Source organism: Salarias fasciatus, chromosome 16 (genome assembly GCF_902148845.1).
Source record: "Salarias fasciatus chromosome 16, fSalaFa1.1, whole genome shotgun sequence".
Taxonomy (NCBI): Eukaryota; Metazoa; Chordata; class Actinopteri; order Blenniiformes; family Blenniidae; genus Salarias; species Salarias fasciatus.
Window position 1 is genome coordinate 33,224,572 of NC_043760.1, and position 26,369 is coordinate 33,250,940.

The 26,369-nt window shown below is 44.0% G+C and overlaps 1 protein-coding gene across 4 annotated transcripts in view; it reads right to left on the minus strand.

Annotated features, from left to right (window-relative positions):
• The window catches only part of LOC115403590 (synaptotagmin-like protein 5), a 49,937-nt gene that overhangs the window by 21,772 nt on the left and 1,796 nt on the right, over window positions 1–26,369 (minus strand). For all 4 annotated transcript variants that reach the window (XM_030112545.1, XM_030112544.1, XM_030112542.1 and 1 more), the window contains exons 2-4: window positions 3,292–3,603; window positions 2,975–3,199; window positions 305–417 (exon numbers count right to left, since the gene is read on the minus strand). In XM_030112545.1, coding sequence (XP_029968405.1) covers window positions 305–417; window positions 2,975–3,199; window positions 3,292–3,410 — 457 coding nt within the window. In that variant the 5' untranslated portion in view covers window positions 3,411–3,603. The remainder of the gene's footprint in view (window positions 1–304; window positions 418–2,974; window positions 3,200–3,291; window positions 3,604–26,369) is intronic.

The following is a 26,369-nucleotide window of genomic DNA, read 5'->3' on the forward strand; positions in this document are numbered from 1 at the left end:
TTCTCAAAAATCTTGAGCTGACATAGGGGACCAGGACGTCATTCAGGAATTCAATTTTATGCTTTTAAATCATCAATTTGAAAATTATAAGGGAAAACGAGCTGCTCCCAGCATTGTACCCAATGTTAGCTTCAATTATCTGCAGCTCCTCCCCTGGATGGAGTGAGTATGGAGGGAATAACGAGAAAGGAAAAATTCAGCGCGTTTCCTGCGCCGTAATGTCCCTGACATGCCGTTATCCCAGCGTTTGTGATGGCGGCCGTGCAGCCCCTGCGGCGTGGAACACATTAGCGGTCTGACTCACGCAGGGGGCTGCTGAGGATGGTCTGCTTGATCACGTCGCCGCTCGGCACCTTCTGCTCGAAGCGCTTGGACCGCTCCTCCAGGAACCACTCTCCGGTCACCACCTTCAGCTCCCTGCGGCACACACACACACACACACACACACACACACACACACACACACACACACACACACACACACACACACACACACACACACACACACACACACACACACACACACTCAGCGTCCTTCTCTACGAGAGCTGCAGTACCTCTGGTGCAGTTTGCGGTTCGAGGTAGAGGTTCTATGTTTTATGGTGGCCGTCAAATTAACAAAAACATAAAACCAGCATCGTAGTTCTGGAGCTGCAGAGACGAGATTAAAGAGCAGTGATCATGGAGTCTGAGCAGCTGCAATAAAACAATCAGAGACAGTTTATTATCAGTCGTCTAAAGAACATAAGGATTAAAGGACTAATGTCTTCACAGGATTTAGAGAAGCTAATCCGGGCGCTTGTCTTGACTACTGTAAAGCTGCCGTTACGGTTTCCCCTCAATATATCAGAGAGCTCCAGCGGATTCACAACACTGCAGGAGTGCATCGTCCTGAGTTATTCCATGATTAAAAAGTTTCATGCATCTCCTCCTGCTTGTGTTTCAGTTAGTTTTTCTGCAGGTGAAGGGTCCAACATGTGGGAGGGAAGAGAGCAGCTGGCAGAAGTTTCACTCTGCTCACACTTCAATGTGGCCTCAGTCACATTATCACCAGTCAGTCAACCAAAACTTTCTTTATTCGTATAATTGATTTATTTCTTGTCTAAAACAGGAACAATGCTTGTGGGCAAAAATGGAGAAAGTTTCGAGTCTGCTCCGACCAACTGAACCGAAGAAAATCAATACATGTAAACTGGCTATATGTGAACTTTTAAAGTTACAAGAACTGATAAAAATGTTAGAAAAAACTTTCTCAATACTGAAGTTGAACTCATGACCTCCATGAAGACAGGTTTCTATAAGACGCTCCTTTAATTCAAATTCAGGGTTCCTGTTGTAATCGTCCAAATCTAGAGGAAAAGAAAAAAGGTCCTTGGTTCATGTTTAGTTTGAACTGAAGCTGTTGCGGTGCGGCTGCTTGGTTTCGTGGTATTTCCAGCAGCTGTTCGCTGAGAGCAGCTCATCATGGACACGGAGCAGGAAGCCACCCCTGAACTATCGGCTCAAGTCTGTCCTCACATCTGCTGTTGTTCTCAGTCTCTCTGGTGATTTCGTCCTCCAGTCATAAATGCATGTTTGTGAGGATGTACTTTATTACATTACATTCACTTCATTGTTTTATGCTTCTTAAATTTTGCATTTTTGTGGTGCTGTGAGTTTGTTTTACATCCTCTCTGTGTTTTTTGTGTTACTTTATTATCTGTTTATTGTCCTTGTGGTCATTTTGTGCCTATCTGGGGTAAATTTATGCTTCTTTGTGATCAATTTCATGTCACATTGAAGTTAATTTCTGCCTCCCGTTCAGTTTGTGCCTGCTGTGTTTTTCTTTTATTGTCTATTCTGCGTCTCTTTGTTGCTGTTTTCTTTTACTCTGTGGTCATTTTGTGGTTGCATTGTGTCACTGTTAGTCACTGATTGTGGCTTTCTGTCTCATCTTCTGTTTTTGCTGCCTTGTGGTCATTTTGTGATTCAGTCAGGTTAACTCTGGTCCTCTGCGCGTCTCTGCGCCGGGATTTGTTTCTTCTTTATGGTGATTTTTGATGTTTGTGGTTGTTTTGTAAGTCACTTATAGCTATCTTCATTGATCAAACTGTGTCTTCTTTGTGGTTCATTATGGTTGCTTTGTGTCTTTTATGGTGACGTGATGTCTCCTCCTCATCATTTTGTTGGCACATTATGCCAGATAAATGATATGAAGTTACATTAGACATGAATCGTATTTTATTATTGTGCTGTAAAGTGAAATCAACAGGACTCATATTAAAGGCTCGGGGCTATAAATGCCATCACAAAGCACTGCGGCTGAGGATGACGGCTCACGCTTGGTGGTTGTCATCGTAACTTATCGCAGATGCACGGTGGTCAGAAATAGCCTCGGTCAGAGAGGAGAGATGCATCACGGCGAGCGCGGCGCTGATAAATCACACCGCAGCCGGAGACGACCACGGGACGCAAAACCAGACTGAGAGGCGAGATCTGGCAAATCCAACGCTCTATGGCTGGAGCTAATTTTACTTTTGAAAACGATCATTCAGTGATATTACACTCCTTGGATTCCTGTTTCAGCACCTTTCCATGTGGAGTTTGCATGTTCTCCCTGTTTGCTTCGACTTTATTCAGTTTCCTCCCACAGTGGAAAGACATGCATTTCTATATGTGTGTGAATGTTTTATCATTGTACGCTGAGATGAGCGGGTTGTTTTTGTGTGCCACAGATCACAGCGAGGCCAGGAGCTCCGTCTGCTCTCAGGCTGCCAAAATTAGATCAGCAAATGTCAAAGAAAGCCATAATAAGATCCGCCGAGGAGCCAGAGAAGACCTGGGAGACTGAACGCTTCACCAACATCTGGCGGGATACACTGAGTAAGAGCTCTCAGTGCGTGAACAGGTGTGGAAAATGCAGACAGATGCGGCGCTATCAATCCCACTAGGAGCCCGTCTGGAGTTCAGCCCTCCGATCCGGCGCCACACTCACGAGATCTTGGCGCAGACGCTGCACCTCCACTGGCGTGAGCCGGGGTTGGAGACGCGGCACTCGCCGCAGACGCGCAGCTGGCACTCCTCACAGAAATCCCCCCGGTCGAAGAGCAGGCCCAGGGTCTTGAGGCAGCGAGCGCACTGCCGCTCGCCGCGCTCCGCCCGCTCCTGAGTCCGGCGGGAGCCTTTCCGTTTGATCTCCAGCAGCTCATTCTTCAGCTTCCTGCGGGGACGGAACACGGGGAGAGGACGAGAAGGACGCTGAAGACAAGAGGAGACAAACTGGAGCCTGGACGGAGATGAAGAAGTCCTCACCGTATCCTCTTCTCCTCTCGCTTCCTCAGCTTCTCGTCTTTTTGCAGCACCTTCAGGATGGTTTCCCTCTCGTGCTCCAGCAGGAAGGAGAGGTTCAGGTCCTCCTCCGCCTGCTCCATTGCTTCCTCAGTCCACACTCAGCCAAGTAAATCAGTGGGATGAAGGGAGCCAATAACAACTACATCATGCTGCAAAGTGCGCCTCCTTCTGGGACGTCCTGCTGAGCTGTTCTCTTAACGTCGGCATCGTCCGTCCTTAAGCTCTCCGGTGGCTGTCTGATGTTTCCTCCTCTGATCTCCCCTCCGAGGAAACCTGGACAAGGTCAGAGACACCAGAGAAGAGTCAATTACAAACATCTGACATTAGTATTCACAGGTCGGAGGTAAAAATTCGACTAGATCCTGGTCTTCTAGGAGGCATTAATTAAAATAAGACAGAGATTTTCAGTATTACAAGAGGAAGCGGGAATAATTGCTGGACATTTGACAGCTCTGCAGCAGCTTAACAACCACCCAATTAGACTCCCGGCCTGACATTCACAGCACAACACCCACATTTCTCAGCCTCCATTAGCGAAGCTCAGCCTCTCCCTGAAATATATGACAAGCGTGACGCTAATTATCAGCACACCTGCGAGTCCGTCCGGCCTGGCGTACGAGCCTCCTGCCTTCACAGAGCGCCACGAGCCTGGAGCTGCACCCAGGACCCGCCTGCAGCCACGGCGTCCGCCATATCAGGAGCAGGGAGACGCTGAACTCAGACTTCTCTCTAACAGTCCCTGGTTTTATGACATTTGTAAACCTTTTGCATGAACTACCAAAAAAAAGATCTGTGGTCAGAAAATATGGTAAAAACAGTCAAACCTCAGTTCTGACGTGTTTTGATGATTCATTTCCCTTTAAATGATATTGTATTTATTTATAAAAGAGGTTTATAGACTAATAGATAACTACCAGGAAAACCACCATATTGGACCCCAAAGACACTGATTTGGCTTAATTTTTTGTCAGTATATTTAAAAGCTTTTAAAACCACATTTGTTATTTAAATTAATTCATAAAGTATTCTGCTGGCTGCCTTAAAATGTGGTTGGTGTTTGTCTGGATGACTCCAGTGGAGGAAACACATAAATTAACGAGTAAAACTCCACAATTATGTTTCGTGAAAAAACTAATTGGATGTATTTGGCCTCTAGTTAAAAAATGTGAAAAACGTCAGCTCAGTTACACTGTATAATTGAAATTATGAGGAAAACAATTGTATTATATTCCATATTTTTTCAATACATTATTCCAAAAAAGAAAGAAAGACATTAATTATAAAAAAGACAAATCATACATATCAGAATACCTGTGAGTTTAAAATAAAAGAACAAACCTTTCCTCTTACTTTACTGTATGAAAAGGACAATAAATGGAGAATCTGTCATGAATGTGTAGCTGTATCACCTGAACTCCAGAATATGAATTACTGGCCGCAGGAACCGACACAAAACCAGGAAAATATCACATTTTCACAAGCGGCGGAAACACTGAGTGACTCCTGTTTCTCGTGGTTTTGGTCGCCACGTTGAAATGATGATTTCTGTCATAAACGAACACACACGCACCGACTTATCAAACTACGTGCTGAGAATAATTCGCACATAAGTTTCCACACTGTGAATAAAACCAGGCACAAAGATCAGGGACTAATATCTGTGAGGTGAAATGAACCACAGAGGACAAAACTCCGGCAGCGCGTGAGAAAATGAAGCCGAGAAATAAAAATGGAATGGAGTGGAGTGAATCTGCATAAGCTCGCACCAGCCTCCTTCAGCCTTTATTCATTACAGACTCTTTCATCCTCGGCCTTTTCTTCTGCTGCCTCTTCCCTTCACTTTACATGAATTAGCACTAATGAAGCGGCAGACATGCTCCCGGCTCGGCTGGCAGCCAGAGGCGCATCCTGACTTCTCTGATTATCGCTCTTTAGGATGAACTGCACCTGTATTGTTCAGATTTTACTTCACTTTTTCAATGTGAAGCAGTAATTTAACATTTTTAAGGAGGAAAAAAGACAATGAATATGTATGTAAGTACTGGGGGATTTGTATTTTTTTTAAATTACAGATTTTTTGTTAAAACATTATTTCTTATCTTTTTTTTTCACTGATAGAATAAAGTAGACTTTTGGAGTAATAATAATGTGATTATAAAACGCACTTTTGGAACTGGAGATGGATTTGATCCGCCCCAGGGGTGAAGATAATTCAGCAGAAGAGGGGCTGCGGCGATCAGATGATTTCCATCTCCGATGTGAATCACAGCCTGGTTACAAGAAACTGCGGCCGGTTCCAGCTGCCTGAGGATGAAAGCCAGAGCTTACCCGAGAAAGGTTGTCCTGTCCACAACAGTGCAAACACACCTGAAGTGGAGATTACAGCATGTGCAGGGAGAACATGCAAACTCACAGGAAACCTGGGGTGACCATCTCATTATGCATTTATTATTATAGATCAGTCAGAGCAGCAAAAGCTGGATCAATTTTTTCATCTCATTATAAGCTTAAATATCTTAAATTCTGTGAGAACTTACGGTATATATTTAAGGAGTTTCACATCGGACTGTGTCGGTTTCATCTCGGTGGACATAAGAAGACACAACAGAAAGCTGTGAAGCCAGGAGTCAATGATTCAAACAGGAGAAGAGTCGGGCGCCACATGCTCCTCCTGATGGACGGGAAGCACATGACTCACGCTCGGTCAACAGCAGCAGGTGAGTCAATCCAGTATTTATCTGAGCTTCTTTCACATTTTAGCTGCACTATGAGCACAACACTGCCTGTATGTGTGTGTGTGTGTGTGTGTGTGTGTGTGTGTGTGTGTGTGTGTGTGTGTGTGTGTGTGTGTGTCCTGACGCAGCCCTCCCTGAGTACACAGTGCATTCCCGCTGCCGTTCTCTCTGCCCTGAGCAAACAGGAACGAGGAGGCGTCTGAGAGCAGGTGAAGCTCAGAAGAAGCAGCGACTCACCGTGTGTCTCCACACTGGAGTGTTTTATGTTTCTTTTTGGTCGGGAAAAATAAAAAATAGAATTTTCGTATTTGCAAAACCAGAATCCCTTAGAAAGACGTCTGCCTCTCTGCCGGGCTGATTAGTCTGATTAGTCGCATGCGGCTCCAGACCTGCAGGTCACGACCCCACGCCAAAGGCCAGTGAGGTTTCAGCTGTCTGGAAGAACAAAAGAAACAGACACAGCTTGACAGACCTTCAGAAACGCTGTAGGAGACGGCAGACCGGCCGTATCGACAGAACGGTCAGTCCTGAAAACACATTCACCAGGCTACACCTGGTCCACAATGGACAGGCTGGCGTCCAGCTAACTGCTCAGTCACTGCTTCACTCCTGGCATCTGAGAACAATTCCACAGTTCATTTCATAACTGCTCCGGAGTTTGCATGTTGTGCAAGTGTAGGATTTCACAATCTAAACCTCATAAATCATACATACTGTACATACTAAAGACGAATGTTCAAGTAAGTGTGTGACTGTTTCAAAAGTCAAAGACTCCTCTCGTCATGGAAATCACAGTTTGTGTTTAACAAAAAACACTTTGGGCCAATTTTAGTCCGACTAAAACAGTTGAAAAAGCTCCACATGAGATGTTCTTCCAATAAAATTAAAACTGGCTCAGTTGTAGTCAAGATGTTGACACAGAACTCACAATTTACTCAGGAACAGTAAAAGTTAGCTGCTTTAGGCACTTCCTGTTTGACGCAGTCGTCATAAAACCAGCAGAACAAGGCCAGTGTCATGAGACTATAAGAAAAGATAAAAAAACAAGTTCAACTCTGAACCATAGTGGTTTACACAGCGGGTGGGTCAGTCGTCCCTTACTCACCAGTTACACTCTTTTTGAAATATTTGGAAATGATGAGAAACCTTATTCAGCCTCACTGAGCCTTTATCGCCTGTTTGTGATTGACTTTCTAAAGAAAAACAAGTACAATGTGTATCTTTCTGCAACCTGTTAATAACTGTAAAACTGATCAAACCCACTCGTTTTTGTTTTCTTTTACTGGATAAATGTTAAATATGCACTCATCCTATAAACCAGGAAACAACTAAATTTTTAAAAGTCATTCGATGGACATTTAAAAATGTCATTGCACGAGATTAACATGCAGAGTCGAGTCAACACAAACACTGACAGGGAGGATCTCAGCAGCTGCTTTCATGGTCAGGTGACTGTGGAATCATCTGTATCCCAGGAGTTTTGTTTGTCTGAAAGTGAAAGTTCACATTATTCTCACCTGTTTAGGTCATGAAGTGTCTTAAAAAAAATGCTTTTTGAAGTTTGTTTCATTCTATATTCTGTCTAGGTTTCTTCATATTTTGTCAATTTTTGTATATCAACTAATTTTTGCTTCATGTGGAAAGCATTTATTTTGGAAATTTGAAAAGCTTGATTAAACTCAACGCATTGCTTCTTGAATCACAGGAGTGATTAGATTGTTATTTTTGTGGGTTTAATAGCAACTCTTGCTCGGTCCCATGTGATTGGAGTTGGATGGAGTGATTGAGGGGAGACTGGGAGCTGATTGCAGAGCTTCCGCCTGATTGGCCAAATAACAACGGTGATTTCTCTGAGTCGCTCTTCTTATCCTCGAACATAACAGAGACATCAGGTGGTGACGTTTCTCACAGCTGGAAGACATGTGACATTCACATGGACTGTAAATGGATCAAAACCACCGTTAAATAGAAAAAGAAAAAGTTGTAAGATTCTAAATATGCTCACTTGCCCAGTAAAGGTCTAACACTGTCTCTGTATTTCTGTCAAACATGCAATAGATTCAGTTTTCCTCTACAATGTCAAAAGTTTTTTCATAAATGGCTTCAGGGTTGTTCTTTTTCCTTAAAATCAACCATTAAACTTTTGGTTTTATGTTTGTTATGTGAAATAAAAAAGAAATACATTCTTGCTCAGCCTTCAGCGGCCAGACGTGCGAATATGTGAGACGTTCGATAAGAGAGAAACCAAGGCCGTGGTGGCGTCGCAGTCCCTCGGGCTGAGTCACATATTAGCGTCATATATTCCCCTGAAGGACGACCTTCCCATGTGAATCCTCTGAAGCAGAGCACAACGAGCCGTTTCAGGGTTCCAGGCTTGAGCTTCACACAACAGGTGACGTCTGACTGGATGAAAACAGTCTGCAAACTGCAGTCTTGTTAAAGCGGCAGCGCTGTGGGCTCCTGAACGACAAACCGGTGGACATAGAATTCTTCCCCTTATTGTCACAGAATCCTTTCAGAGAACTGAAGCCAACAATCCACTAATCCTGCTCACACGTGTGGCGAGCGCCGGCTCCTTTCTGTCGCCACACAGCTCCACTGTTGTGTGAAAGGTATTGAAAACGCGCCGGGGAGCCGCGCTGTTTCTCTTTGTTGTGATGAACGTGAACAATGCAGATTATCTGCAGTGGATCTCACACAGACCAGCCCGCTGAGGTAAAACATGCACGACTCGTCCGATCTCTGCCAACTATTCACTCATGATGGAGTAACGTCTCTGAAACTGCAGCAGACAGATGTTTAAAACGCTTAATGAGCTCGTTCTCTCCAGAAGGAATCCGGGTGCGAGTTGTCTTTGAATTATGACGCAGGAGGCAGGGAAACATGGGAACCATGGGAGAAGCCTGGCAGATTACCACCCTGGTGGTTTTAATGTTTGCTCTCAGACGCTTATTTCCCCCTCAGGCTGCGTTGTTTTACCCATCACTCCTGCTGTAATTAAAACAAACTCACATCTGCTTTCTCCAGGTGTTTGGCTGAAAATGCATTTTGAGCTGAGGGAAGCTGACGATGACGGAAGAGTAAACTCCTGCAGTCAGTCCCGGTCCAGGAGATCCAGGGATCTGGAACCAGTCAGGAAAGCTTCCGCCTCCATGCTGTCGTTGCAAACTCCAGTTGAGTCGTCTGCTTCCCGACTCCTGTTCTGACCAGCCTTCCCTATCTGGTCTGACGGAGTCTGGCGGCCATGGATGACTTCTTCAGCATTTCCCTCTTTTTATGTCTTGCCTCCAAATGTAGTTTGCCAAATACTCACTTATTCCATTGTCTTTTCTTTTCAGCTAAAACAATATGTAAAAATAAATAAATAAACAAACAAACGAGACAACTACCTGAAACGCCTGGTTTTCTACACTTGAAATAAATAAGAGCAATTCAGGGAGCAAGAGCCTTTTGGGGTAAGTTCAGTTCCTATCAGCTCCACCATTCATCCGGACCACCCAAAGACACCAGAGTCTCCTCGCGAAGCTCCAAATTCAATAAACACTAATCCGTTCTCTACTTCATCTCACATTACCGGAACAAGATGAGGTGATTCTGCTGGACTTGTTCTCTGTGGCTCAGCGCTGTGAGGCACCTCTGTCTCAGCCAGGTAACATCCCCATCATTTACCACCAGGAAACATTATTGGTGGACGACCAGATTATTTGTGGCTCTGCCGGGAAAGACAGCAGGTCACCGAACACCCAGGTGGGAAGTGGGTTCGTCTGTATTTTATCAGCAATAAGACGATTAATCTGCGACCTGCAGGCTGAATTACAGCACATTCTGGTAAATATCCTGAATAAATGCTCCCACTCTGATCCATGAAGAATCAATGCACTTAGTAATTTGTATCATGATGGAGTTCTGTTCTGATCCACAAGTCCAGAGCTGACAGTTAAAGGTCTGGTCTGTTGAAAACAGTGAAAATCATCAAGAGCACAATATAAAACCTGCAGGAAACAGAGTCTTGCTGATAAAAGCCTGAGCAGAGCGGCTTGTTTTAATAACACCCACCGCCGACCGCGCCATAACCTCGCAGCTCAAGAAGAAAACACAAGCTGACCTTCTGTCCTTGGGACATTTGAGAAGCCGGTTTGCTCGAGTTTGAAGCACAAGTGGGCACAAATCAAAGATCCAAGGTTCAAAGGTCAGCAAAATGAGAGGGTGCAATGCCACGTGGTATTTTATAAGTTCAACAGCACATTAACCCTTTAGAGCGTAGAAATGAAAACATGTATAACGTGAAAACTTTAACCCAAAGGCAATGTTAGAGGGTATTTTCTATAGTTCAAGAGCAGACTTAATGCGGTTTGCACAGAAAATGACCGAAGTCACACACATTTCACCATCTCTTTAGTTCTCCTTAAAGAATGCCTCTACATTTTTAGTATTGTTTACAAATTAGGCTGCACAATATATTGCAAATGTATATTTATGACAATATCAATAGATGCATTATACAATCCACAAAAGACGGACTGCACTGTGATGAATTAATTTAGATGTACGGTGAATTCATGCTCTGCAAACTGAAAATGGCAGAAAATGAAATATGAAAGAAAGGACTGCTTAACGCGATAAATGCAAGGGAGCCCAGCAAGACTGTGTTAATGCTATTATGAGAGAAACTACAAAAATATCACCCCTTTAACGTAACCATTCTTTCTTTACTGCAGTGCTCACATTTACTAATCGAAGAAGAAAACATACGAAGTTGCACACCCGTTACCCAATACGGTCGCTTGCTGGATAAAAGCTAAAGATTTGCCCAGAACTGTGGCGACGTGCTGATAGTCAACCCTCCAGGCAGAACAAGAACTGAAGCCACAATAATCCCAGATATGACTTTTACTGCAGCTTGATCAATAATTGATTGGTGTAATTGTTGAAAGGAAGATTAAACACAGTCTTTTTCCCCTGATGTCTCCCTCTTCAGTCTGAATCCAGCTCCGTTTGTCTGTCCGGACCGGCGTCATGAACCCGGAGGAAAAACCATTTCTGTAAGACATGAAGTCTGAAGAGCGGGGTCCACAGGATATGACATGGTGTGTGTGTGTGTGTGTGTGTGTGTGTGTGTTTTAACTGAAATGTGGGTCATAACGACCTCTTCAAACTGAAAATTCATTGGCTTCGATTTCAGCTTTAGCCTTCTAAAGGCAGCGAGCGGCGGCTCAGATCTTTGGCTCCAGAAATCGAGTTTGCCGTTAAAGAAAATAAATCTTACAGCGACTCCTTCGTCTTGCTTCGGCAGATTCTTGGTCTCGTGGGAGGCTGAATGTTTTTCTAGGTAACTTCCCAGGAGCCAGGATTTCCTGGAGGAACCAGATGATAAAGTCTAATGCTCGCAAGATGCCGACATAGATCATGAATAAATTACACAAATGAACAGTTTTACGTAGCAGACAGCTGCATTATTTAATGGTTGTTCCCTCTCGGTGGTTTTCCTTCAGCATATAAAGCGTAGAGTCACTAAAGCCCGCAGCGGTAATTGACAGGATGCTGAATCATTAATACTACCGAGACGTCATTTGGTGGTGATGAAGAACAGCAGAGAGCGTCTTCTGCCATCATTTAACTGAAGATCTGCAGCAGGACAACTTCAGAGAGCTGCATGCAGACAACACAGGCTTTTATCTGGCACACACACACATTCATGTGTAGATTTTCTATACTTACAATAGTTGTGACATTTCTGAAGTTTCATCACTGCACTTTAGGATGTTGGAAAATATTTCTTACTTACATTTGTTTGTTGTTTCATTGCATCTGTTAGGACATTTTTGACATTCTGAACCTTTTAGATGCATTTATTTAAGCAATTATAGTTATTTAAGGGGCATGTTTTTTCACTGTTTCAGCAGTTTTTCCTCATAGCCCCTTTTGAAAACGACTCTGGTGTGAACACACACATGCATGAAAACAAAACACATCCACATACGAGCAATCAGTCACTTGTAGACTCCCTGTATGTGTAGGAAGCATCAATAATTCATCAGTAAAGGCCAATAATAACACACTTCACAGCTGCTTTCACTGATCCCTAAACAATCACCAGACGACGAAACGCACTGACACCTCGCATCTCCGCATTTTCACATTAACGCTTGTGGACACCAGGTACGTCACGCCGGTTTAGTCACCCGTGTTCACACACATTCAGTCGTCAGCCGCCGTGTGTCACGCTGGTGCCACATCGGAGCTGCGGCAGCAACACTGGTAAGGCCTGCAAACGCCGCTGATGTTGAACCACAGTCAGAATGACGACTGGGAGAATCAGACTTCTGCAGATGTGAACACCCTGAACAAAGGACGACAGCAGGAGCCTGAAATCAATCTGAAAACAATAACTCAAGGAAAGATTTCAGCTTGAATTTATAGAATAGATTTGTAAAGTCAACACTGAATGGATTTTTTTTTCATGGCCTGTATGTGCTACATGTCAATAAAAGCAGCATTTTATTCCTCATCAACTCTGCTCTCATTCTGCTATCAGTGTAAAAAAGGTCATTTATTTAAAAGAGCATGATCTGTTTGCCTTTTGAAAGATAAAGTCGTCTCAACAGCTTCCATGTTATGTTTGTGATATTCTCATCTGGTACTAGATAGAACCACAACACTGACAGATGTAAGATCCACGGAGAGAAAGGCTCGTTGCTTTTATAGGTAACTAAAAAAGCTGAAGCACAAAGCTCTTGAGATACATTTCTGCATATGAAGTCCAGATCAGGGCCGATCTCACAGAGCAGACATGTTTTCATAGGGCTTCTCTGCTGCTTCTCGCTTTGTGACAAAGATCTGTGCTCAAAATGGTTTCCAGCTCACACACTTTATCTGGAACTTAAGGGAAACGAAGCAAATAAGATTTGTGCGTCTATCTCAGGCGTGCATCTCGCTGCGTGTAATCCACTTCCTGCGATCGGATGCGAAGCTCTCCTCGCAGCGAGGTGGAATCAATACGCAATCGTTTGTCTCTGCAGAAAGCTGCAGATGAGATCCGGGACGCCGGAGGAGACGGGAGAGGTTTGGAGACGGGGGACGCCACGCGGGACGGACTGGCACGATGGATGGCGGGCGACGAGCTCGCTGGGGCGGAAAGTGTCGCCGCCTCTCGCTTCAACGACGGATTCTCTGACTGTCTCTCTGTCTCACGATCTTTGTTTTTGTCTCTTTGTCTCCTTTTCACACACACACACACACACACACACACACACACACACACACACACACACACACACACACACACACAATAACCTCGGGGTAGATACGATATCTGCAGCACTGCAGTGCACTAATGACCCCTCCCTCCGCCTGCAGACCTGTCAGACACACTGTTCATGTCACTGTCAGGGGAATCGCCGTCACTCCTCCTCTTCCTCCGAAGTCTCTGTAAGTCAGCAGCTGTAAAAAACACGGCCCATCACGATTTGTCAATCAAAAACCAATTTAAAAGCTTAATGACTCGGTGGGCTCGAAGGGAACGAAGCAGCATCAGACACTGATCTGAATAAGTCACCTCTGACCGGCCTGACGCTCTGCAGACTGCCGGGCAGCACTCTGTCCCTGCCAGATTTGGCCTTTTGTCTCTAATTATGAGTCTGCTGGCAGGAGGCCGACGCCAGATTGCGGCGGAAGGAGGAATCACACGAGTGCCGACGGTCCTTGTGATTTCATTTCATGATCCTAGACGTCTACATGTCTTGGTGTGCGGATGGAGGATGAGCGTCACCACAGGAGGGGCGACTCTGCAGGTCGTCAACGGGGAGAAACTGTTGATTTGTCTGGGGGGCAGAAATTGTGTGCGACCTCTCCAAAAGCTGAGGTTCTGTCATGGAGGGGAGAGACAGATAAAGAAAACACTCCCTGACGGTCTCCTCAAAGGCCTTCCTGATATTGCTCCAATTTTTAAACATAAAATGTGACGGGAGTGGAAAACAGGGAACGTTTTCGCCGGTGACACAGATTAATCATCTGGCCTCCACTCGGTCGATGGCTGTGTGGAGGGACGGGGGTGCTGGAGCCTGGCTGCTTCACAAAACCACTGAATGAATGCAACGATGCAACGATGCGAGCCTGCCTCATTCCAGGTGCTTTTCACGACCAGATGTCGTCTGAACTCATCGTCCAGCGCCGTCTTTTCAAATGACTGAATGAGGAGACGGTTTCTGAGCCCACTTAAACAAGGGCAGAAGAATGAAAAAAACCCCAGTGTATTTCCACTACGATGGTAACAATAAACATGCGGCTGCATCGTGGATCATCGGCTCTGTGAGCTAATGGACCGCTTAGACTTTGAAAATAAAAGCAAACATATACAGTGGGTAAGCTGCTTGTTGTCTGCTCTGAACTTTGTCACCGAGTTTTGTTCTTTAATGTAATTATCACTCAAATCACATCGATTAATTCAAATTACATCCCTCTACACAAGGGCAAAAGCAGAAAAGAGAGTGGAACAGAGGCGCACGGTCTCCATGTGGGTGAAGGAGTCTTCTCAAAGTACAATACTTTCTAAAATGTGACACAGACATTGAAGGTTAACCTTTACGTTTGTCTAGAAGCCAGGTCACCTGCTTCCCAATTGGATGAAAACAAAAGAAAAGAAAGCAGTCATTTTGACATTTTCTCGTTAGTAGAGCCTGGTGGACAGTTGCTGCATTTCACTGCCAGACTGTACGTCTGTGTGATGAATAAGAATCCAATCCACTTTAATCAAATCCAGTATGGTGACGAGATATGGATTCACAAGTTTATATTGTTTGTTTCTTTGTTTTTTTTATTTGGATATAAACTCCCCAAACACTGGCTCTATTTTTGTATAATCTCACAAATATACTCAGATCACCAGAAGAAGAACTTAATGAAATATACATATACATATACATAAATATATATATATATATATATATATATATATATATATATATATATATATATATATATATATATATATATATATATATATATATATATATATATATATATATGTGTGTGTGTGTGTGTGTGTGTGTGTGTGTGTGTGTGTGTCCTTGTTGTTTGTTATGATCAGCATCAATTTATAATATCCGTTTGGTAGAAAGTGGAGTCAGACACCTGAGAGTCAACAATCAACCTCATATGCATGTTTTCAGTGTAGGAGAAATCCAGAGCACTCAGAGAAAACCCACACCTGCACAGGGAGAACATGCAAACAGCTCTGCACTGATGAACATCTCCCTAGGAGGACAGTGCTAACCACTGCACCACTGCACCACTCTCATCACTGAATGCATCAGGATATTTCTCTGCCTCTCAGATTTACTTTCTTTGTTTTCTTGAGGCACGCAGCCCAAATACTGTTCGCGGCGATTCCAGTACGAACTGCTGGCCTCACCGAAACGGAGCGCACACACGTCACACGAGACGCAACATCACGACCCGCCGCTCCCTCAGCAGCAGCCTACCAAGCCCGCAGGCCGCCGCAGCTTCCTGCCAGGTTCGATGGAGCAGAAAATAGGAAAAACAAACAGCAGACGGGTGAAGACGGAGCCTCTGAAAAGCTCCTCCTGACCCTCACTGTCCTGGTGGCTGTCCTCGCCTGTGGACCCCCCCCCCCACCCCCAAAGACTCCCCCCACCTCGTCGTTTCTTATCACCTTGACTGAACTCTGGGACGTCGGCCTGTTCTGGACGCTGCTTGTTGTCGCTGCATTGATGGGCTGTTTGTGTCTTTTCATCCGTTAATTAAGAGGGCAGGGCGGCGTGGTGCGGGGGGAGGCGGCCACTCCTCTGAACACACCAGCAGGGGGACGGCGGAAATGAACCATGGGTGAATGCTTCACAGGATTTTGCAGAATCGAAAAAGATCAGAGTCCGAACGAAGGTGTCCGAGTGCATGGAAAATGTTATACAGCGCGTTCCCGCTGCTTCAGAGGCCCATAATGCAAACACCCACACACCCAGGAACACAGCAGACAGGGCGATCCATCCATTACCATTAGTGATCAGGGGTTCAATGTTTGGCTACAGGACACTCAGGAAAGTGAGGATCGAACCTGCAACCTTCAATGTTCTGTCGTCACTGCACAACACTAAGGTTTTCCACAAAAACATGCAAGACATTAACAGGTGCTTTGGGGAAAATCACTGAATCGCTGCACGGTGCACTCAAGCTGAAAACATCCCATAATGTCAAGACGGCTTTAGTACCGATGAAATGACCTTCCAGTCTTTATTGGGGTGAATCACAAACCAAAATACTCTTTATTTTTCAGAGAAATGTGACTCACTTCAACCCAAATAACAAGCAATGACGACATTTTATTTTTCCATTCATTCATTTTGTTGATTCAACCGATCAGAAATTTTAACGCCGTTTCTTTTTTCTAACTTTGAGTTGAGCTGAACGACCAGCTGGGGATCAAATGTCGTTCTCAACTGTGCAATAAATTACAAACAAAGGAATTGCCAACTGACTTCATCAACCTCTTTTATTCAAATGAAGTTTTATTTCTATAAATGTAATCAATTAAACAGTGTTTCATATAATTATTGGAATATAATACTATGTCTCTTGTGTAACTTGGTTCATAATATTTGAAATAGATGAAGGCTTCACTGATAAGAAAAGTAAACAAATAAAAGCTATGAAATGACTGTAATCATTTTCACAAGGAGGGATTAATGATCAAAGCAGATGTTTTTGGTTCAGAGATGTGAAAACAGTAATATTATATAATAAACTGAATAATAAATGTGATGATGTAAAGTAGAGAAAAGGACGCACACAGATCATTTTGTGTTTTGATTGCAGCGTTTTTACTGTCAAATTAAAGCACCTAACAATTACCAATGTCCATCTCTGAAGTCATTTAGATCCTGAGATATGTTCACTTGATGTCTTTTATCTGATCAGTGGCCGAATTAGAGTTTCCTGCTGTAAGAATGATTAAGCATCGAGGAGATATGAAGACCAGAGAGAGAATATCCCTTAATCCTTTACCAGTAAATCACATTTACACACAAAGACATTTTAGAGTGGGAAGAAAGCTGGAGAAAACCCAAAAGAGATGATACCACACAGACTCTACACAGGAAAAGCCCCCAGACAAGACTGGAATGCTCACCGCTACACCCTCGTGAAACTTCTCCTCTTTTCAGCCCTTGATCTGTTAACCTTATAGCTGATGAGCTCCAACAATCAAACATCTGAATCATGATGATAAATCTCTGCATGAATGACAAGACCGAACAACGAGTCTACAGTGACTTTGATGCATCAACCATACGCAGTATTTTAGATACCAGCAACTTCTTTTCTCATCAGGACTGATGAAAATAAAACCCTGCTGTATCACCTCAAGACCTGGAAGTTATTATCTGTAAAATATCCTCACGCTGAAGGACCCCCGTTGAGTTTGTCATTACTGAACTTGCTGTCCGTCTGCCAGGCAGGGAGCCTTTCTCTTTCCATCCTCGCTGCAATCTGCAGCATGAAGCAGCCAAAGCAGAAAACACCAGAGACGAGGTCCAGATCTGAAGGCTCAGTCTGCTGTCTGCTCCTCAGATCTGGCTCAAGACACACAAACTGTGAGACGGTTCAACACTCTGCTGGATAAACAAACATTTCCTCAGCACTTCTCCTTTTAGTCCTTGTAGATGTTTTTTGTTATTCGTTCTTTTTTTAAAGCATATCAGAGTAGGAGGCATGTGTCTTTAGGAAGACATCACTCCTGTTTGTCTGCCTGATACGAGGAAGATTTGCATGCAGCTGCCGTGTGAGCACTTAAAGAACAAGAGACGGAGCGTTCTCGGATCCAGGCGGGATCTTATTAACCCAGTTTCAGCCTCTGCTGCAGCTTCTGCACAGACAGAGCAGGAGGCAGGAGAGGGATGCTGGGGTTAGAACCATCTCTCCCTCCGTTCACCAACACGCCTGAATATTTCATAGCGCTTCGCTCCTGCCACACTGCGCTGAGCTTCGTCTTCCTCACACTCTAATGGAGGGAGTGGAATCCTTCAGGGTTACCATTAATCACACAGAAACAAACGAGCTGCAGTTTAAGGCTCGGTGGATGCTAATGGGTCCGAATTGGGTTTTTATGAAGAGCTATGTGTCATTTGCGCTTCACTATTCTATAGCGGGGGGTAATCGGTTTTCCCGAGGGGGCCTCATGAAATACTGGGAAAACCGAGGAGGGCGAAGCTCAATATGAACACATCTCTTCTGAGTTACAGCTTTCCTGTTCTGCATCAGTCTTTTGTTTGGAAACAGCTGGTTCAACTCAAAATATCAACTGAAGTAAAGCAGAGTGGATGAATAAAGCCGCCATGTTCAGAATGAAGAGCCGCGGTTGTGTTGCATCGTCATGTCCTTTAAGGTGTAGTTTTCATGGTGTCTTGCTGGCAGCTCTGATCAGAGATGAAGAGCTGCATGTGGCCCACAGGGAAACTGTTTTCATCAAGACAGCATTAAAAAGCAAAGTTAGCTTCAGAAACGAGATAAAGGGAAACCACAAGCCTGGATTATCTTTGTGATCAAGAGAAACAGCTGATCAAGCTTCTCGTGCGTCTGTACATACAGTATATCCTGAATGTGTGTTTATGATTTATTTTTCTCACTGGCAGTCAATCAGCGGCACTTAGCCCAAGGGACGAGTCACGATTCATGAAGACACAGCTATACATTCATCGTTACAGCTGGATGGATAAAAGATCGACTACAGCAAAAAGAGAAAAAGAAATGGTGAAAACAGCAGTTGTATGCACACAAGTGTTTATTTAACCATCATCTGTCATTAGCGCCTCACGGGACACCGACAGTCAAAAAAAGACACAGAGAGACTGAGAGCTCGGGGCGAGTCTGGGCTGGACGGACAGACCGAGGAGGACACATCTTTCAGCCGCTGCTTCAGACAGACAGGTCAGCCTTCAACCCTCTCAGTTTAAGAGCGAACTTTGATATTAAAACCATCACTTTCTCTTAATTTCTCTTTACAGACGGAGGATGGCTTTGTGTGCTCTGCATGTGAATTTGAGGAGGCGGCAACACTCGTTCACCTCCAGCAGTGTAAGACAGCGCTTCCACTTCCACAGCATCCCACACCATTCAGAAAAAATCCAGGCAAAGAGCCAGAACAACTGCAACTGTTAAATATTCAGCAGGCGGCGCCCGAAATGTGGAACACAAAACATTCTGACCGAGAGGACAGTTTCATCAGTCTCCCAGGACGATGACTGGACTCTCACACAGAGGGGGAAAAGTGTCATTCTGAAGCTCAGAGACGCTCCCACAACTCACAATTAGCTCGCTCCCCTTGGAGGCTGTTTCCCCCAGTGAGATCATGAAAGATTTATGGGGGGCTTCATTGTGCAGAGTTTCCTCAAGAGTGCTGTGAGTACGAGCGGCCCCGCCGGGTCTTTTAGACTACAGTTACAGTGCCGTGGATACAAACAGAAAAGATCCTCATTATGCTAAGGAATGCTCTTCTTTTTTTAGCTAACAGTGACTTAAGGTGATCATGACTGATTTCTGATGTTGCATCACCCGCCATTTCCTCTGAACGCAAACATCAAGTCGTCTGTGTTTTGATTTCTGCTGCTTGGCGGTGACGCCTCTGGACCTGTCCCCAGGCAGAAACAGGACCTGCTGTCCTTCACAGGGCTGCCGGGGAGAGGCTGCAGGTGTCAGGTCTGGAAATGTTTGAACAGACAAGACGTCCATCGAACTCTCAAGTGGGCAGTCCGCCTGCTCAGGCTGACAGGATGTGCTTTTACTTTATCCAGTGATTTACTGAGAATAAAACCAAGGAGTTTCCAAATCATCCATCAGGTCTGATCGCACCAGAGGCAACGCTTCCTGGGTCATTTGCTTGTGTTCAGTGTGTGATTGAGCTAAATCCCCTCTGGGGTTAATTAAGTATTTCTGTTCTTGGAAGAACAAGTCCAATATTTCACTGTTGTAGTTTAGCTTCGCAACTGATTCTCATAAATGTAAGTACGTTAGCCATTTGAACTTTGAGAAAACTTTGATTAATAGAAGAAAAGACTGGAGGACTGCAATGTGACGCAGCTTTTGGACAGATTTAGTAAATCCACCTAAATATTTTGGCCACATTACTGTGCCTCTGAGTCATTTGTGTTTGCAGCACATGAATTCAACACAACTCTGAAACAACAAGAGAAGCACACCATGGAGAAATGCTCCACTGAAAGATAAAACAACGTTTTCTCACAGAATCAATAATGAATAAGAATAAACGACACAAAGTAAGTTATGTGCTCAAGAAAAACCTGACCCTGTGCAGGGATGACAACATACTTTGACCTTTACAGCAAATACAGGCGAGGCTGGAAAGTTCAACAGTTCATCACAGAACAAACACACACACACACACACACACACACACACACACACACACACACACACACACACACACACACACACACACACACACACACACACACACACACAGTCAGGTTCACAGAAAGAGGAAATTTACTCACATCTCAAGGACCAAAGCAGTTAAAGGTGCTGTAGGCAGGATTCGGCATCTCCGCCATCTTGCTTAGGGTTACCTAAGCAAGATGGCGATTTGACCCATCTAAGATGGCGATTTGAAACCCAGCACAGCCAATCCTGTCCTGTTTTCTCTGACAACACGCCCTTACGCAAGTTAAGCCCCTCCCACAAGAACATGCGACGAACGCCCCTCGACCAATCACGGTTAGAGCCTCAGGGGCTCTTCTGATTGGTCAAAGATACCTGGAGCTGTCAAGATTCCTTTTCAGCTCAGAACAGAGACAGATGGAAACGCTGCACCTTCGCGGTAGTGCAGTTATGCTACACTCCTAAAGGATTATCAATGGATACTCTAACATTTAATCCAAAGAAAACACAGAAAAATTAGCATTGACTAGCAAAATCCTGCCTACAGCAGCTTTAAACAGTCACGAGTTGAATGAATTCAAAGACATGCATTAAAAGAATCAGAGACACGGTGCTGTAACCAGCCTGACGAGAACAGAAACAACATGAACTGAATCCAGAGAAGCACAGACGATCTGGATGTTCAATGAGATGAATCTTCTTCTTTCTCTTGGTTATTAATCACAGTTCACTCCGTTTTGTGTTTTATTTACTGTATATTGTGCATGTAGAAGTTGCATAAAGAAATTATTTGCAGTATATTGTGCAGAACGTTTATATATTGTTGTGACTCTACTGTTTCTTGGACAATTTGTCAATCTATTGAAAAAAAAAAAAAGTCAAATTCCACCCTGATCCGATCAGGACATCCTGAGTTTCTTCTTCGTGGTATCAGTAATCACTCCTTTCTGATTTCTTGTTACTTTCACTTTCCCCTCATGACCTTGTTTATTCAGTAGAAGTGCAGTGTTTGACTCCAGGCCTCCCGCCCTCCCATGTCCTCACAGCCGGCCTCCATCTGTATTGATTAAAGCACCTGAATGTGTTTAACCTGCCAACAATGAATCTTACTAATGCCTTGTTTGATGTGCTCTGTTGACTTTTCCAAGCTGCACATCCTGGTCAGCGCGCTGGATGCTGCTAAACACAGACGTACCATAAATACAGATGTGACTTTTTAGTAAAGGTTGAAATCCTGAAAGCGTTGGGAGTCCAGAGAGGTGGATCTCAGCGTCAGCTCCGAGAGGCCGGACTGCTCACACGAGGAGTGACAGAAGGCCTTCGCTTCAGCTGGGAGATTTTCTCGCAGCACTGCCTCCAAATTACATCCCAGCTTTTTTTTCTTTTTCCTTTTTTTCCCCTGCGTGGTGTTGTGATGTTGTCCCCTCCCACATCAGCGGGCTTGTTGTGCGGACAGGTTTCCCGCTGATTGCCTGGCTGCCGCCGTGATTGAGCGGGGATGCGGCGCATCTCTGGGGCCGCACGAGGCCACCGGCTGCATACCAAGCTCGGGGCGTGAGTGGCAGTGAGGAGGGGAGGGAGACCAGACGCCGTGTAGTGCAGCCTGGTCTCTGCAGCCCGGGGTAACTGCACAGTTAATCTGGGTATAATCAGGTAATAATGGGCCGAAATTCAATGGCAGCAGGATGCGGAACCTCACTGCTCTGGACATATAACACACTGAGGACAACAGAGTTGTGGATAAAGGCAGAAAGCAGAAAATTCCAGAGGAGATTCGCTGTTCATAAGGCTCAACGAGCTGCACAACACATGCAAATGCTTTATGTGTTTTCAGGCCAATTACTTTTCTATAAAAAGCCTCATCTGCACTGAAATGCAGGATGAATGTAATGCCTACCAACAAGATGCATTATCTTCATTTGTGTGCGCTTGTTCAGAGGATTTAAATTCATCTCCAGTGAAAATAAACTATTTAAGGCTTGTAAATATGTGATTCAGGTAGCTGGGCTCCCCTCATGTTATTTTAACTCTGTTTACAAGCAGCTGAATCAGACAAAGCGCTGATGCCGACTCAGACTTGCAATTCTCAGTCTGGGAAAGAATTTTCAAACAGACAGAAGGAGCACAAATAGCAAAAAGAAAAAAGAAAAACTCTGCAAATGTTTCCACTGGCTCAGGAAAACACATGAATACCAAGGTGTGGGAATCACCTGGACCTCACCGGACGATCGCATCGCAGTCGGCTGCTCAATTCAGGCCATGGCTGCACCCTAAAAAATGAATGGTAAAAAACAACCCAAATTGGTTTATTTTTTAACCCAACAGTTAATCAACATTGGACCAGCCCAACAGTAGTTATTTTTACCCAACAAAATAGGTTGGTCTTTTTAACCCAACAGATGGGTTCACAGATTTAATCCAATCATTGGGTCAAATCAATGTTCGTCCGGGTCGATTCTACCATATGATAGGGTTGAATATTGTGCTAATTTTTAACCCAAATGTTGCATCAAATTAATTTCAGCCCTGGGTCAATTTTACCATATATATTGGTTGAATGTGCCCAAATTCTGGGTCAAATTAGGGTCAGGATCAGGATAGCTTTATTGTCATCGCAACAAGTTCAAGTGCAACGAAATTACATGGGTTTTCAAGACGCCCAGGCAGCCAATTATGGCGCTCCGTCTACATTAACTACAATTCTATGTTAATTCAACTAAACACATTGGTTTAGTCTTCCCAAAATTTTGATTCATAGATAAACCAATATAACACAGCCGGCAGATCCCCCTCCTCAGCCTCGCTGGTAGTGTCCAGCAGAAGGGACAGGCTCTTGCAGTTGGTACTAGCTTGGCCACAGGAGTTGCTGGAAGGTGCCACAATGCGAGGACCAACTACCTTCAGGGCTCCACTCCAGATTTTTCTGTAGGGTCTCCCTCAGCCTGTGTCACTCCTGTGACGACCACAAGGCAGTGGTGCTATTTTACCCATAGCTGGGGGATTCAGTTGTGACATGCAGAGACAGGAGTCGAACCAACAACCTCCCAATTGTAAGACGACTGTGCTCCCCACTAAACCACAGCCGCCGCGACAGCTCGCAATCGTTATACACAGCGAGCTACACACGTTAGCTAGCTATTTGGTTAACACTAACTACATGGAGGGCGCTCGCTCAAGCAAGTTTTTCTGTGGGTGACCTGACATGATGACATGCTGATTTACATTACATATCTAATTCTCAGGACGTGACGTCGCACAGTCATGTCAATTAGACATTTAATGTAAATAAGCACAACCCTGCACTGCATCAGAGAGCCAGAGGAACACTTCTGTTCTTCTGTTGCAGAGAGAGAAGACGGAAGTGACACACGGACCCGTTGACAACCCAACAGTGATCAAAACAACCCATGTGCTGAGTTTAAAAATCTGTGTTGATTCTGATGGACTCTAACCCAACACAAGAGTTGCAACAAATAACTCCAAATGTATCATAAAAGCCCAAACTGGGTTACTGATTTCATAACTCAGCGACTGGGTTAACTAAATGACCCAACATTTTTTAGTGTGTGTGATTTTAGACATTTCAGGGGAACAGGGGTCAAAACACACCATCTATCATACATTATTGATCATGTGACTGATCCAGCCATGCACTGAAACAACTCATGAAAAATATTCTGGTATTTAAACTATTTGTGCCTTGAGAGCAAACGAGCCGATTCATTATAAGCAGAAGGGTCCAAACTCTTTTCTCGTCACGCTACTCACAGAAAACTTAGATCGTGGGCGAAACATTGCTGTTGTTGTTGCTGTTGTTGTTGCTGTTGTTGTTGTTGTGATCTCTTGTTATCTTGCGTTGCTTTTGGTCTTTTTGCTCTGTGGCACCAACATTTTCCATCAGTTAGCACGGTTGTTTTTTTAAGTAAAGCTACTTTGTTCCAGGCTGTACTGAAAATTGAACTTATTAATTAACTTATCAAAATTAGTTTGTATCTAGTATAACCTGAAACAAGAAAAAATTCTACTTTAGGATGTTGCTAAATTCATAATTTCATTCTAGTAGTGGCTAACCTTCTGTTGTGAACTATCTTAATAACAATAGTGTTAATAATAATTTCATGTTTTCCAGTTCCAGTAACAATCCTGTCAGCAGTGCTAAAACCGCTTTATTATTCCGTTGAAGAACACTCAAAATGTGATTAATTTAATCATTTTATTACTTTCTACTATAAGTTTTCATACACGTGATTGCTATTCCTTATTAAATGTGTGGATTGTTATTCTGTGTGGTGTGATTCACATTGTTAGTGGCGGCAAGATGAAGCATGTGGAAAGCTTCAAACCACAATTTTAAACCTAGTTTTTTAGATAATAACCACACGAAAATCTAACGGAGTGCTTCACTAAAGCACTAATTGTATGATTACAGTGTACTAAGGCAACATGATATATTGCAATTGCAACACGTATCGATATCAAGCTGTCAAGATTTGAAATATTGTAAAACATATCACAGAGGACTGTGTGAACTGAGATGAATTATGCTTACATGCAACAAACACTCACACTGTTCATGTCAAGATATCAAATGGAGGCCTGCTGCCTGGCAAGGTGTTGATTAAAGATCATATTTCACTTCCTAATTTCAACATTATATCCTCCGTACGTTAAATTGGGACCAAGATGAACTTCAGTACTGATGAAAAGCACTTTTGGTCAACCTGAGTGCTCTAGTGATTGGGTGAAGGACCATTATTTATGCAAAGATCCGTCGATCGTACTACGCATTCTGTCAATACAAAACATCATGCAATGATCACTCAGGTTTATACCTGAGCAATCTACTGAACTTGCACACTTTGATTTTACATAGATGAAATGTCCCCTAACTTTAAACCTAACCCTAAGTCTAACCCAAGTATGGATCCATTATTTGTGTAGTGCAACTGGTGGTTCGCGCCCATCACCCAAATGCACTGGACATTTATCTATCACAGCTCATATCATGACTGTGATGCTCATCAACATGATATCTCATGTTCAGCTCATACTGAGCATCTTCATAGCATAAAATATGGTGTTGTTGCATTAATGCACTTTACCTTCTTCTCCTTACTGATCAGAATCAGCTGGTTTACGGTTAAAAGCTTCAAGCTGGATCACACATCTCTTAACAAAAACCAGCCAACATGTAAAATCCACTGGAGTGGTTTAATCATCTGTCTTTTGGTCTCATAGGAACTGCTTCTTGCTATTGTCTTTATTTCACCGTATCTTTAGCTCAGGATTTCCAGGACACGGCGTGAGAACTGCAGCCTGTAATGCCTGCCGTATAGACGGATGTATATGTGGACCTATACGCACACACACACACACACACACACACACACACACACACACACACACACACACACACACGCCTCTATTCTGTCGTGTCACATCTCGGAGCCGTGGACCTTTAATTCTGCGTGGCTGCCCTCCCCTGGGCTTCGCTCTGCTGCCTGCGTGGAGAGAAAGCAGGGAATCCCTCCGTTCTCTGGCTTCTCTCCAGCTCTCTTCACCCATTTGTTCCCTCCATCCTCCAGTGTGCGTGTGCTGCATGAAGGCTCGGTTATCACGGCAAATGCATTCCTCTTGTGACAGAGATAAAAAAGCTTCGGCAGCCGCTGCATCTTTGCTTAAAGGAGCCAAATGAACCAATTTAGGAAAGCGTCACGATGACAGATGACTGTAGAGTAGTAAATCTGACACAGCACACATCTGATGTTCAAGAAAACTGAAGAAAAATGTTCATTTTCTGAAGGTTGTTGGAGTCTTTGCTGAAACACAAGCTCACACACACAGAGTTCTTCATTATGAAACTAACATAAAGCTGGACTGGATGTTGGTTCAGCAGTTTGC